The 18,374-nt window shown below is 24.6% G+C and overlaps 2 protein-coding genes across 2 annotated transcripts; one reads left to right on the top strand and one right to left on the bottom strand.

The window, feature by feature from the left end:
- The first annotated feature begins 3,754 nt into the window (after window positions 1–3,754).
- On the top strand, window positions 3,755–10,305 carry LOC130949009 (transcription factor MYB23-like). Its single transcript, XM_057877850.1, has 3 exons — window positions 3,755–3,887; window positions 7,155–7,284; window positions 9,504–10,305. The coding sequence occupies exons 1-3, from the start codon at window positions 3,755–3,757 to the stop codon at window positions 10,303–10,305; spliced, it is 1,065 nt and encodes a 354-aa protein (XP_057733833.1).
- A 3,520-nt stretch (window positions 10,306–13,825) lies between these two features.
- Window positions 13,826–14,387, bottom strand: LOC130949008 (uncharacterized). Its single transcript, XM_057877849.1, has 2 exons — window positions 14,150–14,387; window positions 13,826–14,028 (listed from the first exon to the last, which is right to left on the bottom strand). Exons 1-2 carry the CDS (start codon window positions 14,379–14,381, stop codon window positions 13,826–13,828), a joined length of 435 nt encoding a protein of 144 aa, XP_057733832.1. The 5' UTR covers window positions 14,382–14,387.
- Between the last annotated feature and the right edge of the window lie 3,987 nt (window positions 14,388–18,374).

Raw genomic sequence — 18,374 nt, 5'->3', positions numbered from 1 at the left:
AATCTTTTGAATTATAAAGTGTACTCCCTTGTGCTACCATTATTTTGCTAATTTTCAGTTAGGATCTTCACTTCTTTTGCTACTACCGTTATATTTTTCTTCTGATTATTCATCACTGCTAGGCTGGGCTGAACTAGAGCTCCCTCAGATTGGTTCTCTTTGTCACCATGCCACTCTCCTTGAGTTAGATTTTTAGTATACCGCTTTCTTTTTATTTTGTCTCTTATATTCAGGCCTAGGAGACCTTCAATCAAACAGTCTGGCATAGATTTTTTTCTGCATATATTTTGATTGGGATGATTCTCGCTATTATCATTGTTCTTGTGCTCTTCTTTAATCTCCACTTGAATTTCAATTTGGTTCGCTTTAATCCAGTTTCCCACCTTATCCTTCTTCAATCTATTCTCCTATGAATCAACTGTGAAAAGTGGGCAGACTTTATGACCGTGTCCTATTCTAGCACAATAGGGACAGACCATTCTAAGTCTCTCGTATTGTAATACTATCGAAAGTGAGATTTTATCTGGGCCAACAACCATGAACGTGTCTTTGATCAGCCTATTCTCCTTAATTTTTACCCTCGTTTTTATAATGCATGCCTCTCTTTTTTTGGCATCAAAATGACCGACATTCAACACCTTTTCAAGCCCTCCACTTAATTTTTGAGCCACCTCCGGAATTTTAAAACTTTTAAACAAATACCAAAATTGAATCCATATTGAAATTCGAGTAATTAATTGATCTTTTACTCGTATACTCTCTTTTCATCGCCGAACATACAATGTATAATATTTAAAGAGTTCAAAAAAATTATTTTTCACTCTTAATATATTCCATTTTCTATTAAAAAAGAATTGAGATTGATTCTTTCCAGTTTCTATCATTCTAAATTCTTCTGAATTTTCCATATTTTTCATAGTGCACCGTCCATGGTACTAATAGAAAACGGCTTTTAAAATCCCTAGAGAAACTTGTATTCTTAGTTACCTATTTATTTTAATAATCATATATGGCTTGCCAAACGGCCAAACTCTATCTTATTTTTCTTTCTAAACTCATACTTGCACCCAAAAAAAAAAAAAAAAATTAAAATAGGAATGTTTGCACGGAATACATAGACATTATCCCAGCGAACTTCTTTCGCTGTTCTGAAAATGTTGATTCTAATTAATATTTCCTTCACTACCTAAGGTATGGGAAATGGATATATAGTTATATGATCAATGAGAAATCCCAGATTACTTAGCTTCTATTATCGTACAGACAGAAAACGAAAGTTATAATTATTGAAAGCTGTGTTGGCTTATCGTACATCTTTTGCCCAAAATTATCATAAGATCCATCATTGATAACGATGACCAAGTTCTTCACTATATGTGGTAGTATCTCAAAAATATAAATTATTAGGCAGCAAAATGAACCTCCAACCATGTAAATGGTTAAAGAACGAGATGAAATAGATTAAAAAATTTTCTTCCTTTGACTGTATAAAGGGATTATGCGTATTCACACGGAGATTAATTCCTATTATCAACTTATCGCTCGTCTAATGAAAGTATGATTTGAATTAATTTTCTTTTAATTTACAACTCTTTGCACTATTTTTTTTTTCAAAAATTAAATTCACATATATTTATATATGTTATGATAAAAAAACAAATTGTGTGTTATCTTTTTCTAGTAGTGCCTTTACATGATTACATATATATAGTATGATATGTTATTCTTATTTTATTTTAAATTTAAATTTATCTTATTTAAATTAAAATCTTATGAAAAATCACACCTCAATTTAAAACACATTTAATTAGAATCTTATGGAAACTTAAAATTCAAATTTTAAAACTCATTAATTATTCTTAATAATCATTTAACATTCTCATGAATTATCACTTTTATTATATTTTTTATGCTGGCAAAAAGATATAATAATATTCTATTTGATTTAAGAAAATTATTTTCTTGGGATCAAATAAAAATAATAATTAAATAATTCTTTAGCAACATAAAAATTAAAATACTCGTTAATGTATGTGTAATCTCATAAATTTAACATTATGCGTATAGTAAATAGTCATGCTAAATTTACCAATTAAGGTTAGTGTCTAACAATACTCTTCGATGATCCAATGATACGAAATGATCTATTTTTACTAATTAGAATCAAAGAATAACAAAGTATATATAACTTTTTTTTATCTTTTCAACCTTGTTAACCCTTAGAATATGACTTAAATAATTGTCAAACTTTAACATTTTATCATTATTATAATGAATTAAGAATGTCCTAAGAAATTCATTTTTTAATAATTCAATTCTCTTGACCAAAGTTTTATTAATTCACTCATTATAATCATATAGTTCGAATTTTTTATCGAGAATTTACAATTTTTTTATTAACTGTTCATTAATTTTACAAGTATTTAAATCATATCCAATATCCATATAACTAGCATTCTAAGATATTAGGTGTCTGCAATATAAGTATTATAAATTTTTTATTAATTACCATAATAGTCACAAGTTAGAAAAAACTCTAATATCATATTCATTATGAAAATTTTTTACTGACAAATATACAATAATTATAATTCTTAAAAATTCTCAGAATAAATTAATTCAATGATCATATATATAATATATCTCTATACGTGTCATGTATATATAATTTATTAAATAAAATTTATTAATTTTTATCCAATAAAAATCTTTATATATATATATATATATATATATATATATATGAATTATTAATATATTTTTAATAATTATATGATAAAAAATAATTTAAATTGAACTATAAAAATTTATTGCTCAATATTATTATTTCTATACTAATAATAATTTTTAAAATTTATTCAAAGATTTTATTATATTAATTTTTTGTTAAATAACAATAATAAATTATTTCACACACGATATATTAGATTGTGAACATACATTCCCGACAAATATGTTAATGCATTTTAGTACTATTTCACTTGCTAGAAAAGGAGGAGTATTTTATATAAAATAAAGATATTAAGAGTCAATACTTTTTATTAATATTAGTTAATAATTTATTTTTATATTATTAAAATTTATAATTTAAAATTTAAAAATTTAATTAAAAGTTTTTTTTAAAGACATCAGGATTTGAAATCCAAACAAAAAAAAAAAAAGAAAATTAGACAGAAATAATTCTAAAAAAAAAGTTCTAATAAAATCTGCATAAAAATAAAAAAAATAGACGAGGACTATGTAACATTATTATTCTTATAAAATATTAAATAAGAGCATGAAGTTAGTAATAATAAACAGGACCATGAACGTAACATGGGAAGTCCTATGTAGTAATAATAAACAGGACCATATAGAAACGTAACGTAACATGGGACATGCATGATTGACATTTGACCCACATATTTACTATACGAGGTTCTCGCCGACAGTGGGTGAGCTACCACTGTATCATTCATAGACACTCTACGTGGCACAATCTTCCACCGTTCATATCTCACAATTAATAATAAACTTATAAACACCCCCTTATAAATCACTCACACTCCTATCTGCCTTTCTACAATTCAATTCACATACACACACAAATTTCTTGCATGCATCCTTTAGTATTCTTCTTGATTGTACTGCCACTTGTAAATAATCTGCTTTTTTGCTTGCTCTATTTTTATTATTTTATAAATAAATAAGTAGAAAATTAATTTAGTGGATATAATAATAGATTATTTCTTGATCATCATTCTTCTAATTCAATATGGGAAGGGCTCCTTGTTGTGAAAAAGTGGGGTTGAAGAAGGGAAAGTGGACAGAAGAGGAGGATGAACTATTAACAAAGTATATAAAAGCCAATGGTGAAGGTTCATGGAGGTCATTGCCCAAAAATGCAGGTTGGTATTATCACTTTATTAATTACTTAATATCTTTTTAGTGCTATTTAATTACTACTATTCTGCATTAGGGTAAATTAAATTGATGATTTTACCTTAATTAATTTTTCAAAATATTTATATATTTTAAGGGGAGATATCAATATTATGCTTGACTATATTATTGTGTAGTAGTGTTGCATGTCTTTCATAAAAATATAAATATGATTTTTTAATTACCTGAATTTCAATGTAATATGTAGATATGTAGATAGATATACAACATATATATTTGTTTCCATTATTAATTTATATTCCCCCGGCCACATCTTTTAAAAATAATATGTAGTGAAAACTATAATTAATCTTTTTAAAACTTTCTTATTTGCGGTTTAATTACATCCAAAATTTTTAAAATGTGTATGCCGATACTTTAACATTTAAAAATATATTTCAATATTTTTTTCATATGTATTTTATTGACAAATTATCCTTCAGTAACAATTATTTTTCTAAAAAAATATATTTAGCAATTTCAAGATGTCGAATTATGTATAGAACAAAATTCGAGAGAATTAATTATAGTTTCCTTCTATTTATTCACTATTTTTCCGTTATTTTTTATAATAAAAATATTATAATTATTTTTTATAAAAAATATTAATTTAAATTAGTTTAAAGTATAATTTATCAATTTTTAGTTAAATTAGTTTATCTCATTTAATTTTAATAAAAATAATATAATTTAATTAATTATTTATATTAAATTTTAATTATTAAAAAATATCTTTAAAAAAATATTTTAAACGTTTTTATCTAAATAATTTCTTTAATCGAGTTTGTATAATTTTATACGAAATTTTGAGATATGGGAATGTTTGCACGGAAAACCTAGACATCCCAGCGAATTTATTTCATTGTTCTGAAAATGTTTATTCTAATTAATATTTCCTTCCTTATTTAAGGTTACATTTATTTACAAAAATAGGACACTGAGACATAAATATAAAAATATAAAATTATATTTAATAAAAAATATATAAAAAGAAATAATGTATCTACAGACACTGAATTAGTGTATTTTGTATCCATCCTAATAGGAAGGACACGACGACACTAACAAGAAATACAATTTATTTTTTATTTTTTTCATTATTTTTATTAATTTTTTATAATTATATTTTTTATCTCAAATTTTTTGAATGAAAAAAATGAGAATAAATTAAATTTTCATAATTTATTTTAATTTATCACCAAACAGAATATAAAAATATAAAATTTTATATTTTTGTCTATCAGTATCTTATCCTATCTTATTCCTGTCTTGTTATTAGAAATAAACACATATACTAAGGTATGAAAATTGGATAGTTATATAATCAATGAGACATTCCAAATTACTTAGCTTCTAATTGATTGGATTTATTATCTGTTACTTTTAATTCTAAAAAAATTTAAATTTTAACTTTTATATCACTTTAAAAAATTATATTTTATATTAATTTTTTAACATAAAAAATTTTAATAATAATATTTAAATACTAATGAGCTAAAAGATGTTTTTTAAAAATTTTTAGAAATTATTTATTGTTCCATTTAAATTTATAAATTTATAAAAATATAAATTTTTTAAAATTTAAACTAAAACATAAAAATTAGATTTTTATTCTTATTTATTTTTATTTTTTTATATTTTATTTAAGTACAAATAGAAGTTTTTTTATTGATATTTAATTACTACCAAATATTAACATTTATATTTTAAAAATAATATAAAAAATAAATAATTAATTTAAAAGTAATAAATATCAATACTCTGTACAAGTAATAAATCGAATCAAGTTGATTTAATTTATTATATACAATACATATATAATAAATCGTCAGGTATTACTAAAAAATGTAAATCGAATTTAATTGATTCGATTTGTATAATTTTAAAATTGAAATAATTTATTAGTGTGTTTTACCCCCAAAAAATTATACTAACCAATTCAATTAAAAACTTTTACCTTAAACTTCGAATTTACGTAGTATATATAAGTTACATATTGAAGATGAACGTGGTGAGAAAGGTGGCCACGCAAACTACTGAGGATGGTGATGATTTGATGGGAGAGGGGTTTGTGTATGTGTATATAATTATTAGAGTTCTAATTTATTATTTTAATTATCTCTTAATACTTAAATGAGTATTATGTTATTTTTAAAAATATAAAAAGAATGAAAATTTAAAATTTTTGTTTAAAAATTTTTAAAAAATAAATAAGAGAATAATCATGACTTTTAATATATTTTATTTTTATGATATACTCTTCCTTCATTTTATCTTTTGATTTTTTATTTAGTTATGCTTTTTTTTTTTTTTATGTTAGTTGGTTTCCAGACATTTTAACACCGTCTCTGTAACCTTCTGGTTCATGTGATGAGTTAGTTATCCATATTTAATTATCCATAAGAAAAAAGAGGTATGATAAAATATATTTTTATCTATAAAATTTATTAAAATTATAAAATTTCTTCTTACTTTTTAAAGTCTAAATTTTACATTAAATGTTCAAAAAAATTCTCAATTTACCTTTAAGAAGTTTGGAAAGTTTTATTTAATTTTATACTTATTAACCTTTACAAAAGTTTTTCAATTTTACCTGTACAGCCAACGTAATAAGCATCTACTTTCAGTGGTTTACATAACCTTGGCTATAGGATAAAATTAAACAAATTTCTTTTTTCGAAATATTAGGTGTAAAATTAAAATTTTTAAATATTAGTGATACAACTAAAATTTTTTAGGGTAAAGTATAATTTTTGTCCCTGAAATTTGACAAAAATTTTAAAAATATCCCTAAGTTTTATTTTGTTTTAATTTTGTCCCAAAAATTTTCGATTTGCATCAAATATATCTCTAATGACTAATTTTTCAAAAAATTTAAGATCAATTTAACAACAATTTCATAAGAACAACCCTCAACATAAGCAAATCAAGCATAATTTTTATGTATTATTGTTAAATTGGTCTTAAATTTTTTTAAAATTTAGCTGTCGATGGTATATTTGATGCAAATCGAAAATTTCTGAGACAAAACTAAAACAAAATAAAATTTAAAAATATTTTTAAAATTTTTGCCAAATTTTAAGAATAAAAAATATACTTTACCCAACTTTTTATATATGGTAGAGGTAAAAAAAAAAATACACTTTACAAAGGGAAAACAATGCTTTTCTTTTGTATTAATGAAGCGAAAAATTGGGTTGTTAATAATGAGGATGTTTTTTGGGGTTGTGAAGGATTATTAAGATGTGGTAAGAGTTGCAGACTGAGGTGGGTTAACTATTTGAAAGGTGGCATCAAAAGAGGGAACTTTTCAGCTGAAGAGGAAGACACCATCGTCAACTTGCAAGCTTCTTTTGGCAACAGGTTTGTCCCAATAACAACATTCATCCATAAATAATTATGAAACGAAAGAGGATATTAAAACCACTTCATTAAATTTGGAGAATGTTTTAGAATACTTGAAGTGCGGCAAGTAACATCCAGGCAGTGATTGTTTTTAAAGATTGAAATTAAGATTGATTGGAGAATTGGAATTTAAGTATGTGTTTGGTGGTTAAAGAATTAAATTAAAATTTTAATTTTAAGATATAAAATTTTAGTTCTTTCTGTGTTTATAAGAAGCGAGGATAAAATGGACTAAAACTTATGAAAATAAAAACCGAAATTCTAATAATATTTATTTTTTAAAAATAATTTTATCTAATTTTTAAAATTTTCATTTTACCCTTTTCTGTTTTTCATCATTTTTATGTCTCCAATTTTATTTCTATTCTAACCCTAATTTTTCATTTCACTCCTGCATTTATTTTCACCAAATAAAATATTGAGACATAATTTAGTCTTATATATTCTAAATATAATATAAAAATTTAATTTAATTTTTGTCTTTTTTTTTAAATGCTATCAAAGACTACATTTTTTAAGACATGACAAGACAAAACAATAAGAACAGTAAAAAAAACACAAAAAATTAGTATTTTTATATTTGTTGGGAGATAAATTAAATATAAGATAAAATAAATAATAAAAAGTCTAATTTATTTTTATTTTTCTTTATAAAAAATAAAATGATAAAAAATATAATTATAAAAATTTAATAACAATAATAAAAAAAATTAAAAAAATAAGTTATGTTTTGTCTTAGTGTTTTTGTATTTTTTTTTCAAAAAAAAATATAAAATATATTAGTTTAATATTTTAGGATATAATGTTTAATCTCTATCTATATCTTACCTGTTAAATATGATTTTGTGATCGATTCTTATAAACAAACACAGTCCAAGAGAACAATGTTTGTAATATTCTTGAAACAATTTTTTATTTTTTTTTTGTTTTAATAATAGTATTTTATTTTTAGTTTGGTACGTGGGAATTAAATAAAAGAGTTTCAATTAAAAAAAAAATAGCAAAAGAATCCTTAACATTCTATTGAGTTACTAATTAGCTAACTTACCTGTAGGCCTCATCCCTCAATAGTGAAACATGCTGCATTCTATCCGTAGAGAACTCATATCAACCTAAATCCTATATGTCCTACATACTTATTTGTTCTATGTATATATAATAAATAAAATAAAATAGTTAAAATTCTGTTTTCTATCTTTTTTTTATTTTCACAGGAAATCTTAAAACTAAAAAATATTAAAATAAAAATATAAAATAGAAACACATACTAAATAAGGATGCACTTATAACACTTTTTATTTAGTAATTAAAGAGCATTTAAAAACGCGTATTAAAATAAAAATTAAACACAATAATATAATATATTTTTGTCAACATATATCCAACAAAAAAGTTTTAAAGAATAATCAATAAGAAAAAATAGACTACATGTTCACACATTTGAATTTTAAAAATTAAAAGAGACAGCGAGATAATTAATTATTTTTAAAAAAAATTAAATATGTAAAAAAATATTAGCTAAAATAAAATTATTGACTATATATTAACTAAAAAATGTTAATCACCTAAATTTTCTTATTGCAATTCACCTGTGCATTAGTAAACTATCTCTCTATAAAAACTTTTAACAAATATGAGTGAATTATATGAGTTTTATTTTGATATATTAATAATATAAAATATTTTACACAATAATTTAATAATATTTATTATTTTAGATCATTATTTATATTATTAATATAATTAAAAATTATTTTTATTAATATATTATCACATATTTAATATACATAATATATGTGTTAATTTATATATTTATAATATGGAAAGTTTTATGGTGGTATGCAAAGTGATAGTTAAGAATGATCAAGAGTTACTAGTTTATAAGAAGAGGAGAGGTGGTGATACAATGAGTTAAAGGTGGATCTACAATGCTCCAGCTTTATTTATGCAAGTTTATCGTATTTCATATTATCGTATTTCATATACTTCAGTACTGCCAAGTGTCAGGTTTGTGATATTTAAAAAATTTTACTTATTGTATCACTACCTGTTCTCTTTTTATAGGTTAGTTAACTTTTGATATTTTTAATCACTACTTTCTATGCACCATAAAAATTTTTTTATAATATATATATTTTATATTTTAACATATAATATTTGGGCTTGAACTGGTTTAGGTGGGCAACCATAGCAAGCCATTTGCCAGGAAGAACAGACAACGAAATAAAAAATTACTGGAACTCTAACCTCAGCAGGAAACTCTACTGTTTCCCGAGAGTAGCAACTACCATACACACTACCTTCCCGGGCTTCACCGATGTCCTTACTCCTAAGCCAAGACCACGTGGCATCAGATCAAGCCGTTCATCCATCATCATCAAGAATAACACACAAAACCCTAAAGAAACCGCACCTCACAAGAACAAAGATGAAGACTTTCTTATCCCAGCACCTTCAACTCCTTTCATATATAGTGAGGCTTTGTTCAACACCATGGAGGATTTCATGGTCTTGGACATGGACTTGGATTTCATGAAGCTTAGCACCACGGTGTTGAAAGCAGAAGACGAAGACGACGAGGACGAAGAAGAAAAAGTACACTGGACAACAATGTATGAGAAACAAATCATAGATGAACAAGTTGACCATAAGGTTGGAATCTTAAATGTAGAAAGCATGACTACTAGCAATAATAGTTTGGGTGTGGACCAAACTAGAGAGGGTAGTAGTAATGATAATGTGAATAACAAGATGAGCTCCAATGGGGAAAGTGGAGAGTGCTGGAAAGTGGGAATAAATGAGAATAATCATCACTTCGATATGGAGAGTATTATGGAGTTTAATAATGGGTCTGTGAATAGAGAGAACTTGCTGACATGGCTGTGGGAAGATGATTGGGAAAGCGATTGCATTAAATTGGCAGAGATGTTGGGTCCCCATAATCAAATTGATGATATCGTTTCCTGGTTACTCTCATGACACTTTCTATCATTTTTTATACTCAAAAATAAATAAAAATTTTCACATTCTTGCACAAATATTTATGTTTATTTATTTATGTTTAGTTTTTTACTTATTCAAACTTTCGATATCGATAATTGTTTAAGTAAATAAATGAATTAATCACTTAATCAAGTCAACTTAATTATATATTAATATTTTATAAATGGTAAATTCTAATATAATCATAATTACAGTAGCTATAAAAATTCTGAAAACTATAAAAAAAAGTCTCACTAAAATTACATCACATATTTTTATTATTTGACATTTTTAATTTAAAAATAAAAATAAAAAATATAATCAAATTAAAAAATATTATCAAACAATAAAAATATTAATAATTAATAAAATTTAATAAAATATAAATATTAACATATATCTTAAACATATGACTAATTTGGTAACTAACTTCTAATATATACTTAAATTGGTTATAATTTTAAAAAAGTATATGAACCAACTAATAATCAGCCAAGAATGGAATAACATAATTAATTATAATTAGTTTTATTAATTTATAATTTAATTTGTTTGTTAAATTATTGTTGACCACGTTTAAAACATGAAAGAAGATACGCTAGTGTTAGGAGAGAATCACGGAACAGATGCTTTGATCATTCATTAGTTGGTTCCATATAATTAATTATGTTGTATTAATACGTAACACATGAAACATAGAAATCATATCCAAAACCATTCAATTTACAAGAAAAAAGAAACATCCGTGTGCCTATCAATAGCAACATCCGGTTAAAGTTACCGGTGCCTCTAGTTTATTAGTTGGCTGATTCTTAGCTTATATAGAGTTGGTTCCCTAGCATTGTTGTATAATTTTAAGACAAAGTCAAGAAAGTCAACTGGTGAAGCAGTCTATTAGAGAAAGAAAAGGCCCAATACACAAAAAAAAAAAGTAACACCCAAAAGAGTCAAACTCTAATTCCACCTTCATCTCATTGACGATAAAAGAAACAATCACACTACCCCTCTCTCTGTAGCCACGTGCGTGCCGTTGCGTTGCCGTTGCTGCCTACCACCACTGCATGCACGCACCGCCATCCCACTGCCGCACGCATGGACGCAACGCCCCCTCGCACCGCCGCATGCACCGCCTTCCCATCGATGCACGCACGGACGCAGCGCTCCCTCCCATTGCCGCGCCCACAAACGCAACACCTCCCACCGCCGCACGCACGGATGCAGCACCGCCTCCCTTTGTTGCTGCATGCACGCAACGCCCCCTCCTATCACCGCGACCGCAGCACCCTCTCTCTGCGAACGCACGCACGCCGTTGCTGTTGTCGCATGCCACTGCGAGTCGCAACAGAACGGAAGAAGGACGCCGAGTTTCGCCACATCCAAACTTTGTGATCTGGACCTGTCGCTCTTCTTTTTCGTTTTGAATGGTTATTTTTATTTGTTTTGGATGTTCTTTGGTTTTATATTTTGGATGATTTTTTTTAACAATTTAGATGTTTTGCTTAGTTTTTAAATATTTTTTTAAAAATATTTTTGGATATTTTTATTTTTGAGAAAATTTTACTTTTTTTTTTCTGCGAGACACTCTAAAATGATTTTTTTTCTTTATTTATAAAATGTGTTTTCTTCTCTTATAATTTTAAAAAAATTTCATTTTTAATCTACTGCGAGATACTAAAATGACACTCTTCTCCCCTCTATTTATAAAATATACATTTTCCTTCTTTATAATTTTTAGGAAACTTCATCCTTAATCTATTTTAATTTTTTTGTGTTAACTAATGTTAACTTTATCTATTATTTTTTATGAAAAAAAATTTATTTTTTTACAAAAATACCCTTTAGCAAAAATTTTCTTTTTTATTAAATTTTGCTTACCAAAATACTCTTTAATAAATTATTTTTTTATTGATTAAATTGTATTTTTATCAAAATATTTTTAAAAAAATTTAATAATTAAATTAATTTTTTTCTAAAATACCCTTCCATAATTTTTTAATTATTAAATTATGATTTTACCAAAATTTTTGTTAATATTTTTTTATATTTTATTATTAATTTTTTGATATCAATATATATTATTATAATATTAAAAAAATCTTAGTAAAATTATTTTTCAATATTAATACCAATATATATTAATTGTTATACATATTAACAATGGTAAGATTTTTTTATTTAATATTAAAATAATATACATTGATATCAAAAAATTAATATTAAAATATAAAAAAATATTAACAAAAATTTTGATAAAATTATAATTTAATAATTAAAAAATTATGGAAGGATATCTTATAAAAAAAATAATTTAATTATTAAATTTTTTCAAAAATATTTTGATAAAAATACAATTTAATCAATAAAAAAATAATTTAGTAAAGGATATTTGGTAAGTAAAATTTAATGACAAAAAATAAAATTTTTGTTAAAGGGTATTTTTGTAAAAAATATTTTTTTTTTAAAAATGGATAAAGTTAATATTAGTTAACACAAAAATGTAAAATAGATTAAAGAGAATGTTTTTTAAAATTTAGAAGGGAGGAAAATGTACATTTTATAAGTAGAGAAAAGGAAAGTGTCATTTTAATATCTTGTAGAGAAGAAAAGTGAAATTTTCTCTTTATTTTTTTATGTTAAAAATTTTTAAAATGATTTTGAATATCTCTTTCTGTTTTAAATTTTTTATTTTTTTAATATTTCGTATGTTTCTTTTTATTAGGAATTTTTATATTGATTTCATAATTTTTAAAATAATTTTAATTTTTAGTATTTTTAATATTTTTTATTTTTTGAATAATTTTTTTTTAGTTTAAGCTCAAGTTTCTTAAAAAAAAAAAATTTGCTGATTGACTGCATTGGCTCAACCTAATGGATGTTGCCCCAAAAGAACTATGATCTCGCAGGAAAAGTAAGAATAGAAAACAGAACAAGTTAACAACTCCATTTATTTGCTCATGATCTCATTGTTGCTCGTTTGCAACTACTATTTTTCCTTTCTACAAACATTATATGAGTTAGGGCATGTAATTCTAATTTCAACAATAGTAGGTTACCTAGCCACATTAAAAAAATGTCTCTTCTAAGTGTTACCAAAATTTTATAATCAACACGAAATTCATCTTTACTAATACCTAACCACTACATACTTTCTAAATTCTATTCTATTTATTCAACTCTTTTACTCCTAGTATTTTGGTGTAAACTGAAAATCTTAATTCACCTCTTTAATTTTACTATCTAAATCTTTCTTTTACTTTCAACAGTTCATATTAATGTATTCATATACTAAAACATAAAATTACATGAGTTTCCAAAGAAGTAAACGAACATCAAAATTAGGAAAAATAACGAACCAAGAACTAATAATTAATAGAACCTTCAAAGGAGTAGAATTCATATCAACGTGATCTTCCTCCAGAGTATGGTTGGAAGCCGGAGACTTCCTTGTCCGGTTCGTATTCCTTCAACATTAAGCAATTCTCCCCTGAAATCACAACCACCCTAATTATTTTCTTTGCTAGAAGAATCTTAATAATTCTCTGACGACGGTTTCCGAGAGGTTTATTTCTCGGATCATATCTTCTATTTTAATTCCCTTAGTTTTCCTTCTCTTGATTAAATCGTACACTTCACGCGTTTTAAGAGTTAGATTATAAGACACTGCTGATGCCGGCGGCGGCCAAGCCTTCTCTTCTTTCTTACCCTCAGAGGAAGAAGAATCTTGCAAAAGAAAATAAACAGAAACAATGTAGCTATTATCGTCAATATAAAATATGAATAATCATGTATTATTAAGTTTGTATCAAAGTTTTCAAGCTTTTTCAAAGGATTAATTTCTCACCAGCTGGGATGATTTCCTCCGGCAGTTGGAACTCCTTCTTGATTAGAATCTTGGATTGAAGCTCATTAATGGTTTCCTGGACGACGGTCTCGATGACGCTTTCAGAAAGGTTTGCATCAGCTGACAAAATTGCCATGTTTTGCTTACTGTGGATGAGTTTATAAAACTCACATCCTCCGTCATTTGCATAATTAGCTAGTGGCTTCTGATAAGAGGAAGAAGATCCTTGCATTGCAAATTACTCTGTCCTAGGAAGAAGAAATAAACAAAAAACAATGATGCTTGGTTTCAGTGTTAGTAGTCACCCTCTTATAATTCAAAATTTCAAATAGTTTTGAAGATGAATGTTAAATTGTTAAGGTTATAAAGATATATATAGAGATTATAAGTAAAAGTTCTAGAGTAAATCATGATATAAGATCTTAACCGTTTCCTCCATGGAGATATCAAAATTCTAGGGTATTATTAATGCTTTTAAAGTTAAGATAATGATTTTTATTAAAAAAATTAAAATGTAAAGGATATTTAAATAATATTCTATTTATCAGAATAAAATATAAAAAAAACTTCTTATATTTCTATCCGAATCCAAAAATCTTTCTTTAAAATATCTTTTAGAAAAGATAAAAAATCCTTTAAAATAGTTGGAATAAAGATTTTATAAAACATACCATGTAAATACCATAAATTAGGCCTAATATATTTGTGTATAATATATTATTTAAATTATATGAGTAAAGTTAATTTATATGAGATCATCTTATTAGTGCTTTTTGAACCTGCCAATAATGTTGTTCCTCTAACAACAGGATGTAGAAGCTCTATGGAAACTACAAAGATTAGAGTTTTGAGTTCAGCCGTGCTCTTAATTAATTTGTGGTGAGAATATATGTGATTTTTTATATACTTTTTTTCAATATTTTAATATTTAAAATAAAAAGTATATAAAAAATGTACAACACATGTATCAATACTTTTGAGTGATTATAATAATTAATTGTAACAAAATAATAACATAAATTTAAAATTAAATTCTAAATCTAACAAATTAATTCAAATTTTAAATTTAGATTTAAATTTGAATTATAAAAAATTTGTATATCCATAGAAGGATAATTATATTTTTTTGGGTCTTTTGTTTGTTTGTTTGTTTGTTTGTTTGAATTATATTGTTTTGTTTTTGGACTTTTTTTGTTTGTTTGTTTGTACAGGGTATTGTTTTGGTGTTTGAATGATAATTAAAAGAGACGAGTAAGGAACCTGTTGGGCCTAAACGGGCTTTATATTAATTGGGCTTACAGGTCAACTATGAGCTCGAGCTTACCAGTTATCATCATTCTTTTGATCCACATCCACTTTTCAAAAGAATGAAAAGTTACTGACAAAAAAAAAAAAAGAACAAAATATTGTAGTGAAACAAAAAATATAATAATTGATTTCAAAGTTAACTATTCAGATTTAATAAGATAGAAGCATAATTACCTGTATAAATTGCAAAATTAAATGTTAGATTTTTCATCAATTGTTCATCAGTTCATATACACTTTATTATCCAAAATGCAACTTGCGTTGTAGTGGACGCTAATGGGCAAGATTCATGGGATTCAAGATCGTTTAAAGTAAGGGAATTCAGATTCTAAGTTAAAAGAATTTTTAAAATATTTTTATTTATTTATTTTTTTAATTTCACAAATATATTCAAAAAATATTTTTTTTTATCAAAGGAACAGAGTCTCCTCCTGGAACTCCACCGTACATATGACTTTTATCAAATACGGCTTTTCATATAATTCTATATGTATATATAAATACATATAGATTCTTTTTACTCACTTTATTTGAAACAATAAGATAATATTTTGGCTGATTTGGATGATAGTTAGCTTTAGTATAAGTAGTATTAGCATTATTTTGATATTTGAAATCAAAATTAGTTCAAGAAGGATTTTAGCATGAAATAATGAAATAAGTACAAAAACTCGTATGTTTTTTAATGCATTAAATAAATACTTTTTTTTATCAAATATATTCTTTAATTAAACCACTGCTTAACTATATGAAGTATAGGCATTGATACGATGTATGACATAGGATATGTAGCCTTGCTAATTTTAATATTTTGTGAGATACGAAAACACAACGTGTATATAAAATATAAATTATTTTTAGATGAATTATAATAAAATTTTATTATATTAAAGTACAAATTATTATGAATTTTTTTAATTATATAACATATTTAAGTTAATTTTTGATATTATTAAATAATAATATATACTATTTTTAAATATATATTAAAAAATATAGGCCAATAATAATATTAGATATACTAAAATGTGATAATATTTAATTATATTTAAATATACTAAAAAAAATATTTTATATTTTTATTAAGATACCGTTAGATATAGAAAAAAAAAAAAAACACAAATATGAAACAGGAAGAAATATCTATGTGTCATACAATCATAGCTCCTTAATTAACAAAACTCTTTGATTTAATATCAAAATTCAAAATTATTTTTAGTGTTTTGTTTATAGTATTAAATTCTTTATTCTCTTATTAAAGGATTCCGATTCTTATGTCTACTCTTATTTCGTTTCGTGATGGGGACTTCCTATAATCACTGTGCCTCAACTAATTAGCTCACTAATCTGCTCCTTATCAATAGCCAAGGAAAATATATTTTGATTATAAACTATACCTCATAGTATTCTCAGCTTTTAACCCGCTATTTTTTCAAGTAATTACTAGAAAATTTACACAATAACAACTAACTTCAACCACATTGTAATATATTGTATGTCAAATAAATTTAGTATGAAATTTATTAATGAGTAATTCTTATTGAGTTTGTTGAATTTTTAATATGAAAAATACTAGAAGATTAGTAAAATTTATTATTTTTTATTAACAGTATTTAAAAATGTAAGATAAAAATATATTGTTAAATTGTCAGACTAAAAAAATTAAACTGTTAAAATAAATTCTGTTAGTTATTAAATCTTTTTTTTAAATATTTTATTTAATTAAATTTTAAATATTTTGGATAATTTGTTTCTTTAGGTTGAATGTTGACTATAATATCACCAATGTTGCTGGTGCAATGTTAGCTCTCAAGTGTTTCTTTTTTAATTCTCTTCTGAAATAAGATATTATTTAGTTTATGTTTTTCCCTTCCTTTTCAATTCCTTTTTCTTAATTGGGTGATGATTGACTAATGACATGACCCAAAACGAAAGCATTGTCGCTAGGCTATTCTATCAAAAAGGCAAAGAATTAAAAAAATGCATGTAGCCTCATTAGTGAACACTAGTTAATTATGGGACGTGTCCAACATGAAAATTGTGTAGAAGATAACAAGCCACGCCGTCAATATTTATTATAAGTGTAATTGATTACACGTAACAGTTAATTAAGGTGGCAAAGTGCAATTGAAAGAGTCGATTGAGGACTAGAGGGCCAATAGGTGAAAGAGACAAATGCTTCAATCCCTTTCATCATTTACTTAGAGTGTATATTTGAGGTATTGATAATATATTAAGATCTATGAACTATGATTAGTAGTATATGTAGGGTTGTGTATTTCTACCTGTATTTATTAATTTGTGTCACACTTACTTAAATTCAATGATGCAAGAGGAGTAAGAGTTTGAATATTAACAAAGAAAGGAAAATATATGAATTGAATTTATTATTTTGGATTTTATAAAAATCAATTATTTGTAAAATGATATTTTGGTCTTCTAAAAATAATTTTAGTTTGTCAAAGTGCATCAAAGACGATAAGAAGACATATTTAAAACAAAAATGTTATGTGCTTAAAAAAAAAGAATTTATTATGAATTTATGTATAAATATTTCTATTAAGGAACCAATTAAGAATAAAGTTAACTCTAACTAACTAGTTAAAAAATAAATTTATTACAAATAAAAGAAAGTTGACTTAGTTGACTTATATTATAATTAGTTCTTAGATTTTTTTCAAATTCTATACTAACAGTTAATTTAGTGATGGATTTTTTTATATACACGTAATATAATTGATAATAAAAAATAAATGATATCTTTTTCATAATTATAATTACTAGCAGATTAATACTAGTAATAATAATGATAATGATAAATTAGTCAAAGAAATAAATACATTATTATATTCTTAGCGAAGCTATTTTGGGATTAAATTATTCTACATATAGTATAAAAGAAATTATACATAGCATA

The sequence above is a fragment of the Arachis stenosperma genome, chromosome 9 (genome assembly GCF_014773155.1).
Source record: "Arachis stenosperma cultivar V10309 chromosome 9, arast.V10309.gnm1.PFL2, whole genome shotgun sequence".
Classification (NCBI taxonomy): domain Eukaryota; kingdom Viridiplantae; phylum Streptophyta; class Magnoliopsida; order Fabales; family Fabaceae; genus Arachis; species Arachis stenosperma.
The sequence above is the reverse complement of the archived record's forward strand: the minus strand, read 5'-3'. Positions and strand labels throughout refer to the sequence as shown.

Coding starts and splice junctions, on each gene's coding strand:
- LOC130949009 (XM_057877850.1), top strand. CDS start 3,755: ATGGGAAGGGCTCCTTGTTGTGAAAAAGTGGGGTTGAAGAAGGGAAAG. Junction 3,888..7,154: donor GTCATTGCCCAAAAATGCAG/GTTGGTATTATC, acceptor GGGGTTGTGAAG/GATTATTAAGATGTGGTAAG. Junction 7,285..9,503: donor CAAGCTTCTTTTGGCAACAG/GTTTGTCCCAAT, acceptor GAACTGGTTTAG/GTGGGCAACCATAGCAAGCC.
- LOC130949008 (XM_057877849.1), bottom strand. CDS start 14,381: ATGCAAGGATCTTCTTCCTCTTATCAGAAGCCACTAGCTAATTATGCA. Junction 14,029..14,149: donor GGAGGAAATCATCCCAGCTG/GTGAGAAATTAA, acceptor TTCTTTTGCAAG/ATTCTTCTTCCTCTGAGGGT.